This window comes from Gymnoscopelus braueri (genome assembly GCF_963280865.1).
Source record: "Gymnoscopelus braueri genome assembly, chromosome: 5".
Classification (NCBI taxonomy): Eukaryota; Metazoa; Chordata; class Actinopteri; order Myctophiformes; family Myctophidae; genus Gymnoscopelus; species Gymnoscopelus braueri.
In genome coordinates, this window is record NC_137606.1 from 29,003,816 (window position 1) to 29,020,803 (window position 16,988).

General features: G+C 42.1%; 1 protein-coding gene across 2 annotated transcripts in view; it reads right to left on the reverse strand.

The window, feature by feature from the left end:
• pitpnm3 (PITPNM family member 3) overlaps window positions 1-16,988 on the reverse strand; it is a 103,980-nt gene that overhangs the window by 9,257 nt on the left and 77,735 nt on the right. For both annotated transcript variants that reach the window (XM_080429011.1, XM_080429010.1), the window contains exons 9-13: window positions 14,761-14,918; window positions 13,495-13,665; window positions 7,520-7,732; window positions 7,049-7,197; window positions 4,791-4,907 (exon numbers count right to left, since the gene is read on the reverse strand). In XM_080429011.1, the coding sequence (XP_080285137.1) occupies window positions 4,791-4,907; window positions 7,049-7,197; window positions 7,520-7,732; window positions 13,495-13,665; window positions 14,761-14,918 (808 nt within the window). The remainder of the gene's footprint in view (window positions 1-4,790; window positions 4,908-7,048; window positions 7,198-7,519; window positions 7,733-13,494; window positions 13,666-14,760; window positions 14,919-16,988) is intronic.

Sequence of the window (16,988 nt, forward strand, 5' to 3'; positions counted from 1 at the left end):
ACAGACAAACAGAATATGTCACAAGAACAAAGACATGCAATATCACATTTCGGTGCATATCAAATTGGTCGGTGAAGAGTGCACCACAAGGCCTTACCAAAAGACTGTGTCAAATCTCTCTAAAGATTCCCAGTGCTGTTCAGCTACCCTTCGTCAGCTACCCTTCGCTATACCTCACATTTCTCATTGAACAGGGTAAGTACCTCCAACAGAGCCAGCAGAAAAAATAAGATAAATCCCATAATCCTTTCATGCTGAGATTGCCTGATTTTAATGGAAATTATGAGCAAGCTTCTCTGGGGATACAGCCCTTTCAGTCTGTAGCAGTCAATACAAAGCTCTTTTTTTAAAAGATTAATTTTCAGCAATTTTGTTTATTTCGATAGAGAGAGTGAACAGAGAAACGGGTAGGGTGGGAGAAAGTCGAGATGACATGCAGCAAGGATCCAGCTCTTTTGCATAATGGGCAATCATAACAATCATTTGGAAGGCCAGCTACTGTGGTATTTCCTTTTAGTCTTGAAAAGGAAATTCATACAATTTTTATGCACATTCATATCTGGGAGCTGCAACCACGGTCTTCTATTCTGGGCCCTTACTGTACGGCCACAGTTTGAGATGAGTTTACACATAACCCTCAAATCCCTAAATAGCTGATGGATGGCAGAGCACTAATCATTCACATTTCCTGCCTTTCCTAAACAACCAAGAGAATTCAAATAAGAAAAAGGAGTGATTACAAGCCCCAGCCTCTCCTTTAAGTGTCTGTCTGCCTCTGGTAGTATATTTATAAGACAGTGCACGAGGGAAAGCATAATGTACACTACAGTATGATATTCAAACACTGGTTTTAGTGTTTGAGAACAGCTAACTGTTAAAGTACATTTCTGTATGAACTCATAAGGCCATGCTGACTTTTATTTGTTTGCAAGACAAAGGGAGGAGCGTAAGCCAATGTTGCTGAGCTGCTGACCACAGCGAAGAGATCAAGTTTAAAGAGATAAGGCAGTCACACACACGTACTGTAGCTTCAAAGCAATGCTTTCGACAAAGTCTTCCTCAGGGTATGTTTAGCTTAAAATGTACTGTATTGCATTACATGTATCATTACATGATCTGTCAACCAAAGAAACATAACATTTCTATGTATGTAACCAATTCTGCATCCTGCTTTTCGTTGTTTTTTGTCAAAAGATTACAAAATGTAATATAAATTGCACAATGTACATTCAATTATTTTAGAAAGAAAAAGAAAAGAAAAGGGAAAAAAAAAGACAAAAAATAAAACCTGCAACCCCTAAATTCTGCATCCTGTTTTAAGCAGGGCTGTGATTGCCACTCATACATTACATTGTTGGACCACACAGGCTAATGAAGATGATGTAAAGGATTTGTCATCTAATGATGCAGTTAAGTATTTCCAGATGCTATGATATTTGCATGTTGATTAAGTCTGTTAATAATAAACCAGGCCACAGCTGATACAATGGTAGCTCAGTGTGAGGGCAAATAAATAAACACACATACAGTGACACAAACACACACACACACACACACACACACACACACACACACACACACACACACACACACACACACACACACACACACACACACACACACACACACACACACACACACACACACACACACAGTTTACAGTTTACAGTTTAGGCATTTAGCAGACGCTCTTAATCCAGAGCGACTTACAGTAAGCAAGGACACAAGATAATACATCATAATACACATAATACATCAAATGCATAAAAATAGTAATCTAATAATAAAATGTGGGGTTGTGTGTGTTACTGTATGGGAATGGGAAGGCTCACCTGGTGTATGTGTTGAAGTGTCCCACTTAACCCCTAACTGCTCCCCGGGTGCCATATAAATGGCATCCACTGCTCCTAATAGTTAGGACACTTCTCAAAGTGGGGTCCTTCAGGGGGTTCCAGGGGGTCCTCAGCTAAATTAGTTAATATAGCATCAAAATCAGTTTAACCTCTTTAACACGACTACAGTATGTACATTGGATATTTGAAAATAGCCAATCTATAAGCACACAACGTTTACAAGCAAACAATAAGCATTTTAACAACTCAAATCTTGTACGGCGGTGCTTGGCACAAAATATTTTCAGATGGGGGTCCGTGACCTATTAATTTTGAAAATGTTTGACATCCACTAAGAAATAATTTCAGGTATGTGGAAGTATGACAAATATCCATTCTTCTTAGGTACAGTATACCTCTCATTTCAACCTGTTCTGACTCGCAAGACGTCACATTTTACCGACTCTGTCAGTAGCCCTGAAACGTCAAGTTTTGACATGACAGGACGCCCTGTAAGTCAAGTTTTGACATGACGGGTCGCCATGACGGGACGCCATGGCGACGTCGCAAAACTATTCCTAAACTTAAGCCAATCCTAGCTCTGGTTCATAGTGTTAGAAGGAGTTCCCCTTAACGCTATGGTACTTTCAAGCCGTTGCGCGCGCACCCGCACAGCCGCTTGTCTTTAGTAAAAAAAAATATATACACTTTCGCTACTCACCAAAATAATGAAGGTTTTATGGAGTTGAAAGCTTACTTTCCCTAGTGGGAACACTCTGAGCCCCCCACCTCACGTCTAGAATACACTTCTGTAAAATAATCCACCGGATGGAAAGAATGTTTTAGTAACTCCCCTGCACCCAGTGTTGCATTGTTGAATTGGAAAGTGGTTGCACTTTTTAATGACGTAATGCACACGTCGCTTAACACCTACACTACAGGTCACACAATGAACAATTGATATGCATCTAGGCTCATTCCTATGTTAATCCTATGCTAATTCATGCTGGTGTGACAACCGGCGGTCGGCAGCCTTTGTTAACTTTGTTGGGGTGTGTATTTAAAGTTGTTTTAAATCTGTGCATGTGTGTGCGCGTGCTCCTGTTCAAAAAGGTTGTTGCACGGCGTGTTAGACCGTCCCATGAGCAATGCAACCCTGCCTGCACCCTCTACAGATCTTGTCAATGGAATTTTTCTATCGACACACACACTCTGGCCATTGCTCACACCAGGACGTCAATACAGCAGCAGGACTCTGGTTGACTCAGGACTCAGTTTTATCCCTGGCTCCCCCTGAGTTTGTGTTGAAGTGTCCTTGACTCTTAACCCCTAACTGCTCCGAAATGAGCACATTGGTGCCTTGCATGGTCTCCTCCACCGTCGGTGTGTATGTGTGTGTGAATGGGTGACTATTATGACTCTTTTGGTCTTCTTATTGCATTTTTATCTTTGTCCACACTGTTGAGGAGGTTCAAAGAAATGTCACTGCATGCAATGTTGCCACAGCCGTGTTGCAAATGCATCTGATGAATAAAAACCCTGAAACCCTGACAGTTGACAGTATTCACACAGATAGGCAAAGTGCAAACATACAGTAGCCAAAGTGCAAACATAGCCAAAGAGCCACTAATGAAAAATGTGTCACGGTGTCTGTATCTGGAAATGGGCAGATACAAGAAAGCAATATAGACTCATGACCTTGATGGCTTTAGTCAACACCGGTAAGCATCAGGAGAAGGAAATTGTGTTGTTGTTCTGCTACATCCATGTTCCAAGGTGAAGAGGGCGGGTTATTTTGAAAAATATGCCATGGCCCCTGCTCACCACAATGTTTAAGCACTGTACCGCCCCCGCTATTAGTGATTATGGTATATTTAGTCTGAATCAGGCTACTGCAACAGGGGCCTAGTATTAGCGAAAGGTTCAAGAGTTCTTTTTTTTTTTAACTACATTTTTTATCCCGCGATTTTTGTAACCCATTTTTTTCACCCGGTGCCAATTTCCTAAGTGATCCTGGGCGCTACACCAGCCCTACACCAGCACTACACCAGTCCCCCACAGTAGGGAGGCCAGGGCCGAGCTCATGCTTCCTTCAGGCATGAGAGCCAACTGACCTTCTTGTCACCTGACAGGGGGGAGTTTCCCTGGTTGGACGTAGCGCGTGGAAGGAACACGTTATTCCAACCAGTTCCCTTCCCCTCCATCAGGCGCCCCGGCTGTCATGGGGGAGGCGGTATAGCGACCAGGATTACTACATGTTTTTGTGAGGGTATTAACTACCCTAGGAGACACGGGGAGAACATGCAAACTCCACACAGAGTAGGCCCTTTCGCCAACCCCACCTAGGGTATGGGCGCTGATGACGCGGAGGAGAAGACACGCCCCCAGTGCCCACAGCGTCCCCGGCGGGACCCAGGACCTTCTAGCTGTGAGGCGACAGCGCTACCGACTGCGCCACCGTGCCTCCAAGGTTCAAGAGTTCTATTACAGAGGGTGTGTGTTTTTTTCCTGGGGATTAGACAGGTTAGATTTCTTTTCACATTTTCTCTGACTTGCTTTTAAAAATATATTTAAAGGAAATCCCAGCTTGTTGTTTGTGCATGTCCATGACTAGTAATAAAATATTGGAATTTTGTATTGAACAACAGCTTCTGAAAACCATTTCAGTTCAGAGCACAAACATCTGTGACTTTGTCTATGTAAACTAGAAGAGCAATATGTTATGTTAAAGATTGATCTATTATTCGATAACAAAGTCTGTGTCGTCTATCTCGACAGAAATAACAAAAATAAAAATACAATTTCAACTGACACATCATGCAGCTTTTTTAACACTTTGTCGCATGTCAATTTCACTGAAGCATAAAAAAAGCTTTACATTCGGTGGATCAGCAGGTGGTCTCCTATCTGACATGTCGTTTATGGTCAACCATGACTAAGTAATGATGGCTTTCTCACCCTCAGTTTGACGTGTGTTCTCCTTCTGAGCCATTTTTCTCGAGGGCTGGAGGGGGAGAAAGGCGCCAAGTCCATGTTGCCAGCCTCCTGGGTCTTCACACAGTCATATCGCATGAACTGCAATAAGCCAAACACACACACACACACCCACACGCACGCACACACACACACACACACACACACACACACACACACACACACACACACACACACACACACACACACACACACACACACACACACACACACACACACACACACACACACACACACACACACACACACACAGAGTGAACCTGACAGCACTTGAGTCTATAATTGAACACTTGATGCAAACACATGGAGTAGTGTGCAACGTGAATCAACAAAACATCTATGTTCAGGCGCAATCAAAACAGCTGTGGAGTGCTCATTTGTGAAGAGCAAAATTGCCAGTTATGGGTCAGGGAATGAGTGTGCTAGTGTAGATGAAGATTGCAGCCAACAATCTGGGGAAAACAACAACCAGGCCAGTAATTTAGAATCCAATCAGCAGGCAGCTCAGAATCAGTTATGTCATGGATAGTGATCTGTTCAGAAGAGGCAAGCTCTCAGGACATCAGCCTCCATGAACGATTAGTAAGATTCTCTAGTTGCAATTGAATGGTTTTAATCCTATCACCAATTGGATCATCTCAATTACAAATAAATCTGACAAGAGAAATGTCTATTACTGTGGGGTGTGCAGCCCAAAGGTCCATTGGTATCCTTTTTCCAGGATGTGGACATCGATTGGAGCTGAAACCCACTGATCCGAGATAATAATTGGCAGGTTTATTAGCTTCTCTGCCATGATCATAACACTTTTCTCCAGCACATTTATCCAGCGCGTTGGCCAGTGGCAGTGTGAAATTGCAATAGTCCTCAGAGCTCAGTGAGCAAAGCTTTCTAATGACCAAGTTAAAAAGCTGCCAGACTGGCCTGGAATGGCTTTTAATGGTGTGCTGGGTTTTCATTCTGCTGTGTCTTGGCATCTGAGGATTCAGTGAACGGGTGGCTGCTCGGAAGCCTCATACCTGCATGCACAGAGGAATGTCACGTAGACAAGCACCAGACACGCAGATACATTCTAAAATGCACATAACGTATGCATGCTATTACTCCATTAACCACTTGAACACTGGCATCCCTATTCTGGGGGAACATTCACCAAATATAGCACATATGCAAGCTCACAACGTGATGCGTTGGCTTGTTCAGTGGGTGGAGCATAATGCAGCTAGGTCTAGGAACCTTATTGGAGCACCTGCTTGAAAATATTCGTATTATAAGGCACTGGACATCCATGAAACATGCAGCAGACATCCTCAGACATGCACAGTAAAATCATCAGTTGTAATTTAACTCCGACAGTGTACAAATGGAACAAAATGTACCTGTAAGGGTCCATTTGGTTCCACTAGTACACTATCTGACGATTTATTGTGTATGGAAAAATATTACATATTAAATCCATCTGCAGTTTTTGGAGATCATTTAAAGCAGCTCCTTTGATAACGGTAGATAGTGGCAATGGCTATGAGGCTTTACAATGTTTACATATTTGCATGGCTAAATTAGTTAGATGGTGAAAAATGTTATTGTTGTTTTAATCTGTTTAAGTGAAATTTTAACTTAGTTGTGATGATTGCTCAGATTTCTGCTGAATGACAAAACAAAGGTGAAAGTGTTTTGTTGTCTTGTTGACTGTTTTCAAAATATGAGTGTAATTACATTTCTTTCAGTGCCACAATACGTCAAATACGTCATCAGGCCTGACGCCCCGTGTGCCACAATACGTCAAATACGTCATGAAAAAAAAAAAAAAAAAATTTCAGAACCCAAGATATGAGGATTTGAAGATTTGCTGCTCCATTCACTTTTTTTTTTACAATTAATTTTGGTTGTGGCACTCAGAACCAAAATTCCATAAATAAGCATGGCACTGAGCTGACCTGCTGTTGGTTTTTATTTTCATAAAAACTGTTAAAATGTTGGTCATCACTGAGAACTGAAAAATAGAATAGGATTGTAAAATAAATGAATGCATGGACAAGAGCAAATATATATACAGTATATGTGTATGCATTTATATGTGAAGGGTCTATATGATTCCATATGTGTTGAACTTGTGTTGTACACTGTTGTACACTGTATGACACATTTTTGATGACCAAAATAAATTCAAAAATTCAAAATAAATAAATAAAAGGCAATAAACTATATAAACCTAAACGTACCTGCCGGAGTACAAAGGCTGCTACATCAGTGGACTCCCAGTAGGAGGCGTGGAAGAGGTGAGGCAGAGCCACCGTGGGGAAGGAAGTCAGCACGTCAGGGCAGTACAACGCATAGTCCAGCCGCTTGGAGCCCCACCACCTGCTGGAGACTGAACAGCATGCACATACACACGCGGGAGCGCGCGCACGCGCACACACACACACACACACACACACACACACACACACACACACACACACACACACACACACACACACACACACACACACACACACACACACACACACACACACACACACACACACACACACACACACACACACATTTAGAATATGACCTGGACTATGACCTGGTTACATTTGCATACTTAAATTGAGTTAAATTAACAGTGAGGATTTTACTGTGCAGTATTGACAATAAGCCAAAAAAAAAGTGGAGCCAGTTACTGTATGTTCTCTGCTCCCACTCACTGTTGGCAATGGTGCTGCCCAGCTGACTCACAGAGCACAGCAACGTTTCACTGTCCACGCTGGTCAGGCTGGCCCTGCGACCACCTACCACCTCTTCTACTCCCTCTTGCCCTCCACCAAGCTCTGTCTCAGAGGGGGTTTGGAGCACCGGACCCCCAGGGGTGCTGCTCCCACTGTCCAAGAACACATCCGTGTGGTTCTGGATACTGTCCGCTAGACACATGGAGGAGGAAAGACAGATGAAGGATGGGGAAGGCAGGGTTATTATAGATAACCCAAAAAAAAAGAAAGAAAAAAATCTGATTCTAAAATACAAAATAATAACGACATAAAAATTAAAATGAACAACTATAAACTAACTAAAACTAAGACAAACTAAAATGAACTAAAATGAAATAGAATTGCATGTAAAATTATCTTCGTTTCAGTATTATCTTCGTTTCATTACCATCATTCAGTACAGTGCATGGGGGGGGGGGGTGCGCGCGCACGCGCTTGTTTGTTTGTGACGTGACGTGTGTGGTGGTGAGTGAAGGGAAATGTTTTGATGACATGGCAATTAACTGTCTGCATCCTCTAAATCAATGTTGTTTGTCTAACAAGATTGCTCAATGCTGTGCATTGACTTGCTTTGTGTTTGTCAAAGAAAACATATGACTGCTACTAGGCATAAATCATTTTCTGGGTAAGGCATTTATATACAGTAAAATCCCCAGTAATAATTTAATTCTGAGTGTACAAATTGCCCTCATCTGCCCCCCTGTATAAGCAATTGACTGACATCATCGTGCAGCGTACGCAATCAACTAGAGCAACATGTTGTAAGGCTTCTGTTTTTTCACTGAATCTTCACCCAAGAATAGGCACAATAGATTTCATGTGGTAAAATTAACACAGTTTTCTGTTTATTAAAGAGCTGGAGAGACGGGGAGACTCCTGTTACTGAACAAACACTCTATAGCAATGATTACTATCAGAATATAGTGCTTTAACCTTTTAACAAAATACTTTTTGTTTTAACCAAAAAAATATCACTTACCCTACCTTTAAAAGAAATAATACAGGACTTGTAAGAGTATTTCTATATTGTGGTATTGCTACTTTTACTTAAGTACACCACCGATTTAAATTCTAAACCTTCATTCAGATCCAAAGGCCATGAGCTATACAGGTCCATTCTACTTTACTGAGATGAACGTATATCACTGCATATTAATCAATGAACCTATATGAGCAAGATTAAGGTTACCATATTGGTTCTAAATATCGGTTTTGATATTATATTCAGTTAATTGCCCAGCCCTAAAATATACTGTGGCAAAATACCACAACAACAATTATTCCAATTAATCTCCCAGTTGAAACACTATGATTATTAAAAAAAGAAATACATACACAAGAACAAACACAAGAAAACAAAACGTGACATCCATTAGAAAGTAAGATTAGTGAGATTATGGATAAGAGAAAGGAGAGAACACACGCAAGCGTCTTTCACACATGCACTACAAGCCTGAAGTTATCTAGATAAACATTAACAGGTGGAGCTGGATGTGTGAACGTAAATGTCCGATTCAGTAGGACCTGACCTGCAACAGACTTGACACTTGAGTTAACCCAATAAGACCTGAAGCCGATTCTACAAAATGTCTTCTAGATCCCAACAGTTTTCAAAAAAGATTATGTTGCTATATCAGTGGTTCTCAATCTCACACTTTTTCATAATTGTCAAGAACCCCCGAAATTATATGTATTCGTCCACGGACCCCCATCTCAAAATATTTTGTTCCAGGGACCCCCCAGAAGCAAAGATTGGAGTTACATTTTTTTGCTTTAAAACATTTATATATATATATATATATATATATATATATATATATATAAATTCAAAGATTTGCTAAAATTGTCATGATTTTTCAAAAATAGCAGATCTACAAGCTCCATGAGCTTGTATATCTGCTATTTTTGAGTAGCCAAGGTGTAAAATAATGCTTTTTAGCTCAAATTTAAAATGACACGTGCGTGTGTGTGCGTGTGCGTGTGTCATTGTGACCATGACCATCTAGACTGTGGGAGCAATATGGTCCATTTAGATGCAAACAAGTTGCATCTAAATGTTAAACAGATTGTACCACGTCTGTCTGCGCCACTCACGGCCAAGATGGAAACTAGTATGATAGCTAGCTATGTCACTGGCTTAGGTACTTTAAGTCTGGCATCATCATTTTGGGCATGTAGGCAGGGTAAATAAATTAAAACATTTTGATAATCTTTTTAAGAAACTAAGAAAGCAAGATCTACAAGCTCACAACACATTGTGCTGTGGTGCTTTGTGAGCTTGTGGATTGGCTATTTAAAAAAGAAAACCTTTGTGGTTAAGTGGTTACGTTTATTTTAGCTTTGACATGCCCATGTTTACAAGGCGCTACAGTAATTCATTTACAGAGATAGAGATGACCTCCACGTGGTATGCATGTTTGTCGGTCTGAACACAACATAGGTGTAGGATGAGTGTGCGTGTGTGTGTGTGTGTGTGTGTGTGTGTGTGTGTGTGTGTGTGTGTGTGTGTGTGTGTGTGTGTGTGTGTGTGTGTGTGTGTGCGTGTGCCGGTGTGTGTGTGTGTGTGTGTGTGTGTGTGCGTGTGTGTGCGTGTGTGCGTGCGTGCGTGCGTGCGTGCGTGCGTGCGTGCGTGCGTGCGTGCGTGCGTGCGTGCGTGCGTGCGTGCGTGCGTGCGTGCGTGCGTGTGTGTGTATCATTCCACAGCCAGCTTACATCATTATGCAGTCTGTTTTTGACACATTAACCCTTCATCTGCTGCCAGTGACTGGCCGTTTAAAACAAAGCATCATCAGACGCTCCCACATGACTGGCAGCTTCAGCAGCAGAATACTGATTTACAGTAAGACCACTTTCCCTGGTATGAGGCGGTGTCAGGTGTGACTGCAGTATTCATCTTCTTTGTGTGGGATGGGACACACACACACACACACACACACACACACACACACACACACACACACACACACACACACACACACACACACACACACACACACACACACACACACACACACACACACGCACACACCAATATGTACAACCCCATTCCTCTCTGAGGAGAACTCATCCTCATTCAGTCATTGGAATATTAGTGTTGTCTTTCTTTCACAGCACACAGAGAGAGAGAGAGAGAGAGAGAGAGAGAGAGATCCAGACAATCCAGAACCACAGGACATTCAGGTTGTAGTAGTGAGCTGGATCAGCCGGGTTAGAGGTTGCTATGGGTGGCAGAAATAGAATAGAAAAAAAATAAAAATAGAAATAGTACATACAATGAGTATGGATATAGACGGGCTGGAATGTAAGTGCAGGAGGAGAGTGAATCAACTGATGAGAAGGCCTGAAAGAACGGAGAAAGGATTTTAGAAGGGGTGGGAACATTTTATGACTCTGGCCTTGAAATGTCTTCTTTCACAAATAGACTTTTACAAAACACCGATTTCATCTCTCTCTCTCTCTCTCTCTCTCTCTCTCTCTCTCTCTCTCTCTCTCTCTCTCTCTCTCTCTCTGTCTCTGTATCTGTGCATGATTGAAGCACACAGGAAAGAAGTGTCCTTGAGATCACACACAGGTTCCCATCTCAATGTCTATATCACCGCTGTCCAGTGGAAACCTTGTATGTCCAAAACCAAAAAAGAATCAGTGTTCCAGTGGATCCAATGAACTGCAGTTATTATTAAGTCACAAGCCTGTTAAAACCTTTTATTGCTTAAATATTTATAAATCCAGAAAGACTTTCAACACTTGTACCTCGACGTAAGAAAAAAAAAAGGTTTAAATATGGACATACAGTACAAGGTTTCTGCCCGACGGTAAGCAATGACATGCTCAGCCTAATGGCTAATTGATACTCGATCGTACGATGAGGGACAATGCCAAAGGCTGGAATCAATACATCTAGTGGAGGAACAAGGGCTTCCTCAGTCTCTATATTAGATCTATGTTTGATCATAATAAAAGCTAGACCGTTGCTAGATATTGATTCAGTAAGCCATTCCCGTAGGAAACTGATTTGATTGCCTCTCTGTACTTTTATAATAACTAATTACCACGTTGCAGAGCCAAAGGAAAGTGAGTGCTGTGTTTTTGAACGTCTGCCACTTTGCGTGCATGTCTATGTATGTGCATCAGTGCACACGTTTGACTGTGGGCACCTGTCCGATAAGAATCACATGACTTGACAGCCCTCAAATCGAAACTAGCTTAGCATGGCTGCTAAGGAAGGAACTAACTAAACTAAATCAGGGAAGGAACAAAAGTAGAAAATAAAAGACAGTCCCAGATTTTGTCTTTCCTGAACATGGTGGTGAATGGGTGGAAAATATATTTGTCTCTTTAGAGATTATGACCATTAAGCAAGCAAACAGGGGCTGATTAAAACGAGATTTTAATTTACATTTGCATTGGAAGGCCAACTGAACACTTCCAGATCATGTAAAGCCTGCATTTTACTGAACACTGTGACCATTTTTATGTGTCTGTGCTGAACCTTAAATGCCTTATCTTCTCATCAACAGTAGGTTTACGCTGACAAGAGCTCTCTTACTCTACTCCTTGTCTATGAGAGAGAGATGCTGTAGGCAGTGGAACAGAGGCAATGCATCACAACGGCTGAGAATGACTCTCAACCTCCCAAAAGGAGGCTAAAAACATGCTTTAAATAAATCAGCAGCTCATTATCCACAACCCTGCCCTCAAGGGGGATTAAAGTAGTGCTGTGCCTTATCCAGCACACTGATTTCTCAGACATTTTGCCTGATCCTCACAAAGGTGTCAGGCTAAAGGTACTATAGCACTTGACACTGAAGTGTAATTACATTCAGACTCTAGGCTTTGATGGATTCGAAAGGGCCTGCACCCCACATGCCTTCACCTAATGATGCACAGTGTATGTATGCACGTTCGTGCCCTTGAACACTAAACTCACACTTCAGCCCCACTTAGAATTCCCAAAATGTTTCAGCCCAACTTTGAAATGCTAAATCTAAAATGTTTTTTTCACGTGGCAATATGATGACACCGGAGAATCAAATGAAAATGATCAGTGGTGGAAAAAGTACCACTTTCTTACTTACGTAAGTAAAAGTATCAATACCATCATGTAGAGAAATACTCTGTTACAAGTAAAAGGCCTGTGTTCAAGATGTTACTTGGGTAAAAGTACAAAGGTATTGGCATCAAAATATACTTAAAGGGACTACACCATGAATTTAAACTTTTTCTTCTTTTTTGTGTGTTTTTGGTCTCCCCTACCTCTCTTCTATCCCCAAAAATACCCCAGTTTGAACACTCAGGCTTTCACAGCAAATCTGGGGTTTTCTGTAAATTGGTCTCAAAACAGGCCAAACTGATTTGGTCCTGACGTGACGTCACGTCAGGGTACAATCCCTCCCGTTTTTCAGTTCCAGCAAAAAGACAAACGTTTCAGGGACATAAACAATATGATATTAATTAATTTAAAAAAATTAATTCATGGTGTAGTCCCTTTAAAGTACCAAAACTAAAAGTACAAAACATCTGCAAGCTCACAACGCGTCGTGATGCGACGCATTGTGAGCTTGTAGATCGGCTATTTTCAAATAGCCTATGTATAAAATAGGGCTAAAGTGGTTGATGTATGTTTTATAATATAATAATTTATATCTGCAAAGTAACTAGTAACTAAAGTTGACAAATAATTGTAGTGGAGTAAAAGTATAATATTTGCCTCTGAAATGTAGTGGAGTAGAAGTAAAAGTATTGAAAATTGGAAATACTCCAGTAAACTAAAAGTACCTCAAACTTGTACTTAATTACAGTACTTGAGTAAATGTACTCAGTTACTTTAAAGAACTGAAAATGATTAACATGAAAGTTTCACCAGGAACAGAGGTGGTGTTGAACATTATTTCCAATTGGCGAGCGGCTTCTCTCACCTATGAGCGTAGAGCGGTCATCCCCCATTGGGGAGCGCTGATAACGCGGCACAGCGAAGGGGGGCAGCCTGTGGAACAGCGGCTGCAGGAGAGGCTCCAGTCTGGAGGCCGATGGGTCCGAAGGATAGAACAGGTTGAAAATCTGGGAGCAGGCTGGATGGAGTTGACTCACTGAGGTTCAGAAAGCAAAATGGGCAGTCGCAGCCATTAGATCAAGTCAGTGGTAGCGGCATTTGGTAATAAAATAGTTGAACAGTAGTAATTGCATGAGGCTGTCAATATCAGTGGCTGCAACTGCCTTGACCGGCAGTACTCATGCTTTGTCTGCTTACAGTATGAACGCTCCTCACCAACACCGTCTCCCATGCTTTCTATTGCAGCCTGTGTCTATATACGGGTATGCAGTAAACACCTGAGTGTTACTCAGGATCGCTTTTACTGTGTAGTATTGGCTACTGAACCGTAATGGCCCTCAGGGATCAATAGTTTCTATGTTATCAACTGCTGGGCATTTTGAAGGCTCGGCTAGGAAGGGAGTGCTAATCTGTGGGAGTGTCCTTGTGAAATGCCCAAGGGCAAACTGCTGAAACATTAAGCCAAGCTATGACATGTTGTGTGGGTGGTTTGTTGCTCTCACTGACTAATAGTGCAGGGTCAGTTCAAGGCTTTTCGGGGCCTAAAGCTGAATTTTATTAACCCTCAAGCTTTCTCTCAACCGGCAGTGAGAGACAGAGAGAAAAAGAGAGAGAGTCATTTAAAATGTTCTGATTCCATTCCAACTGGATATGACTGCCGCCTGCCAGAGACTTTTCTATTTCTTTCTGTAGCTTTCTGTAGCGTCTTTCTGTGGCTTTATTTCTAGTTCAGCGTCTGCACTGCTGGACTATACAGTATTTCTATATTTTGAAATGTATTATTTATATATTTACAGTAGGTGGTAATCACCGAATATGTGGGATATATTGTTTTACTTTAAAGATGAGATTACTATGCTTGTAATTAATGGTATAAACATTTTCTAGGACACGTTGGTTGGACTGTCATCAATCAAGTCAGTGATACAGGATCACCCTGCACTTCTGCATTCAGAATGCTGCAGTATGCACCTTTGTCACGGTCCACTTGTGGTCATTCATTCATTTGTAGTGCTGGTCATTAATCACTCTAGGTACTGTGACAATTGTTTCTATGTGTGTGTTTGCACACACATACTGCGTATACATTTTTGTACATACTGTATGTCTGTCTGTCTCTTGTATTCCTTACCCTGGATGGCAGGCAGCACAGTGCATCTCATGGCGAGAACCAGTCCTAGAGGACAGCCTAGCAGGAAGCAGCTTGACACTTCAAAATCAAAACGACCAGGGTTCCACTCCAGACTGGTACTGCTGCCTGGTCGCACCTCCACACCCTCTTTCATTAAACTGGGAAAATACACGTAAATGCACAATGATAATAACAAAGTTCAATTTTGGAAATAAGAGCCAAAGACATAAGAAAAGAGTAAAACTGAGGATCACGTGAGATCCAAAATGTACGTATGATTTATGGAGACATGTGTGATTGTGTGGTCTCAATTACAATATAGGCAATATTGTATATATGAGGCTTTGGCTGTTTGAACAGCCGATCTGGCCTGATGAGTTTTCTCTGCCCGGTAGCCAGCCAACACCAACATTTACCCATTAAATCCTGCACAGGGAATGATTATGATATTGCAGCACAGGAATAAAGCCAAATCAATAAAGTGTTTCGATTGCCTTACATTTTCAAGTAGAGCGAGGTCTAAGCAGAAACACTGAGGACTGGGAGTGATTACTGGGAAACAGGGCCTATCGGTGAGCGGGGATTCCCGCTGGGAAATGTAGGGGCCATGGCCAGAGGAAACGGCTTGTCCTTCACACAACCCCGTCTCAGTTTCATGAAGGGAATAACTGGAGAGGTGCATCACCATGGACACAACATGTATCACTACAACTTGTTCAGGAAGGGAGGCACTTGTGGCTCATAATTGTGGTGGTGTAAGACCACTGGACCATATGAATTGGAAAGGAGTTGCTTGGAATGAGTTAGCACAGCAGATGACCCCCCCCCCCCCACCAACAACCACTCCTACACTCAGTCTAGCACATTGTGTGGCTCAGGCTATTTATAATCCAGTAAATGCAGCCAGGCAGGGTCATCTTACTAGTTAAAAATATTGATAAATAGTAGGAGCCAACAAAGTGACACATTTATCAAATCCAACAGTGTCATTATCGATGGACTGCTGACAAATCAAATACATGTCACAGAATGTATTGCCTCATGGGAAACTACTAAAATACAACTCGTGCACTTAAAGTACCAGTTTGCGGCTTTGTGTAAGACTACCACCGTCCCACACACACACTTCCTCACACACATGTCCAGTAGACAAAAAGCTCTGCGTCTGTCTTCCACCCCTCATAATTCTGTTCCCATGTATATTCTACTTTTACAGGGAGCTCCATCCAACTCCAACATCCATGGGAAGAAGTGGTGGTTGCAGTAATTTGTTTGTGCATTGCAACATGCATGCGTGACCAGCTGGGCTGCCATCATTCTGGACAGGAGGAGAAATAAATTGAATGGTGAACATTGCTGTGTGGTCGTGCTCGTTTGTCAAATGTTGGACATACACTTGCATTCCCTCGGTCACAGGTTTATTAAATGAGGAATCTGTCACGGACACGGCCGTGTCACTGTCTCTCCTTTGATTTTTACTGTGTTCCCAATCATCCTGTGTCTTCCATGTCCCTGGTTTGTCTATGCTTGTGTGTTTTTCTTACCTATCACTCACTCACCTGGATCCTGCACACCTGCCAACCATCAGCTCATCATCTTTCCAGTATACCAACCCTGGCTTTCCTCCCACTCATTACCAGATTGTCGTTTCTTCCACTGTGGTTAGGATAATTCCTTTTAACAGGACGTTCATGAAAGTCCTTGCGGGCTTGTTTCCAATGAGGGCCTGTGAGCAATTAGGGGTTAAGAGTCTTGCTCAGGGACAAATTTCATCGACACATATGCTGGCGTGGCCTGGAATCGTACCTGGGGCAACCAGGGCCTCTGGCTCCCTAGGCGGGCTCACTAACCACTCAGCTATGGCCGCCCCCCTATGGTAGCAACACTCAGGCTCCTTGTTGAACTTTTATATGTTACTACTTTTCTATGCATTCTTGTTCCTGCTTATAATGCTTGTTTTGTCTCATGTGCCACAGAATCCCTGGCTACCTGCCAGCTTACCCATTCATCCCTGTTACCTCTTCGAGCTACAGTACACTGTCTTGTCGCTCTCCATTCCTCCCCTTCCCTCTGCCGTACCAGCCATTTCCTCACCTCAACCTTTTCCACCAGCAACAGCCAATAAACCTGTTAAACCTCATCTGCTACTGGTTTGTGCTTGGGTCTGCTTTTGAGCTGCACTTGGACAGAATCTCAAAAAATAATGAATAAATAATTAGTATATAATA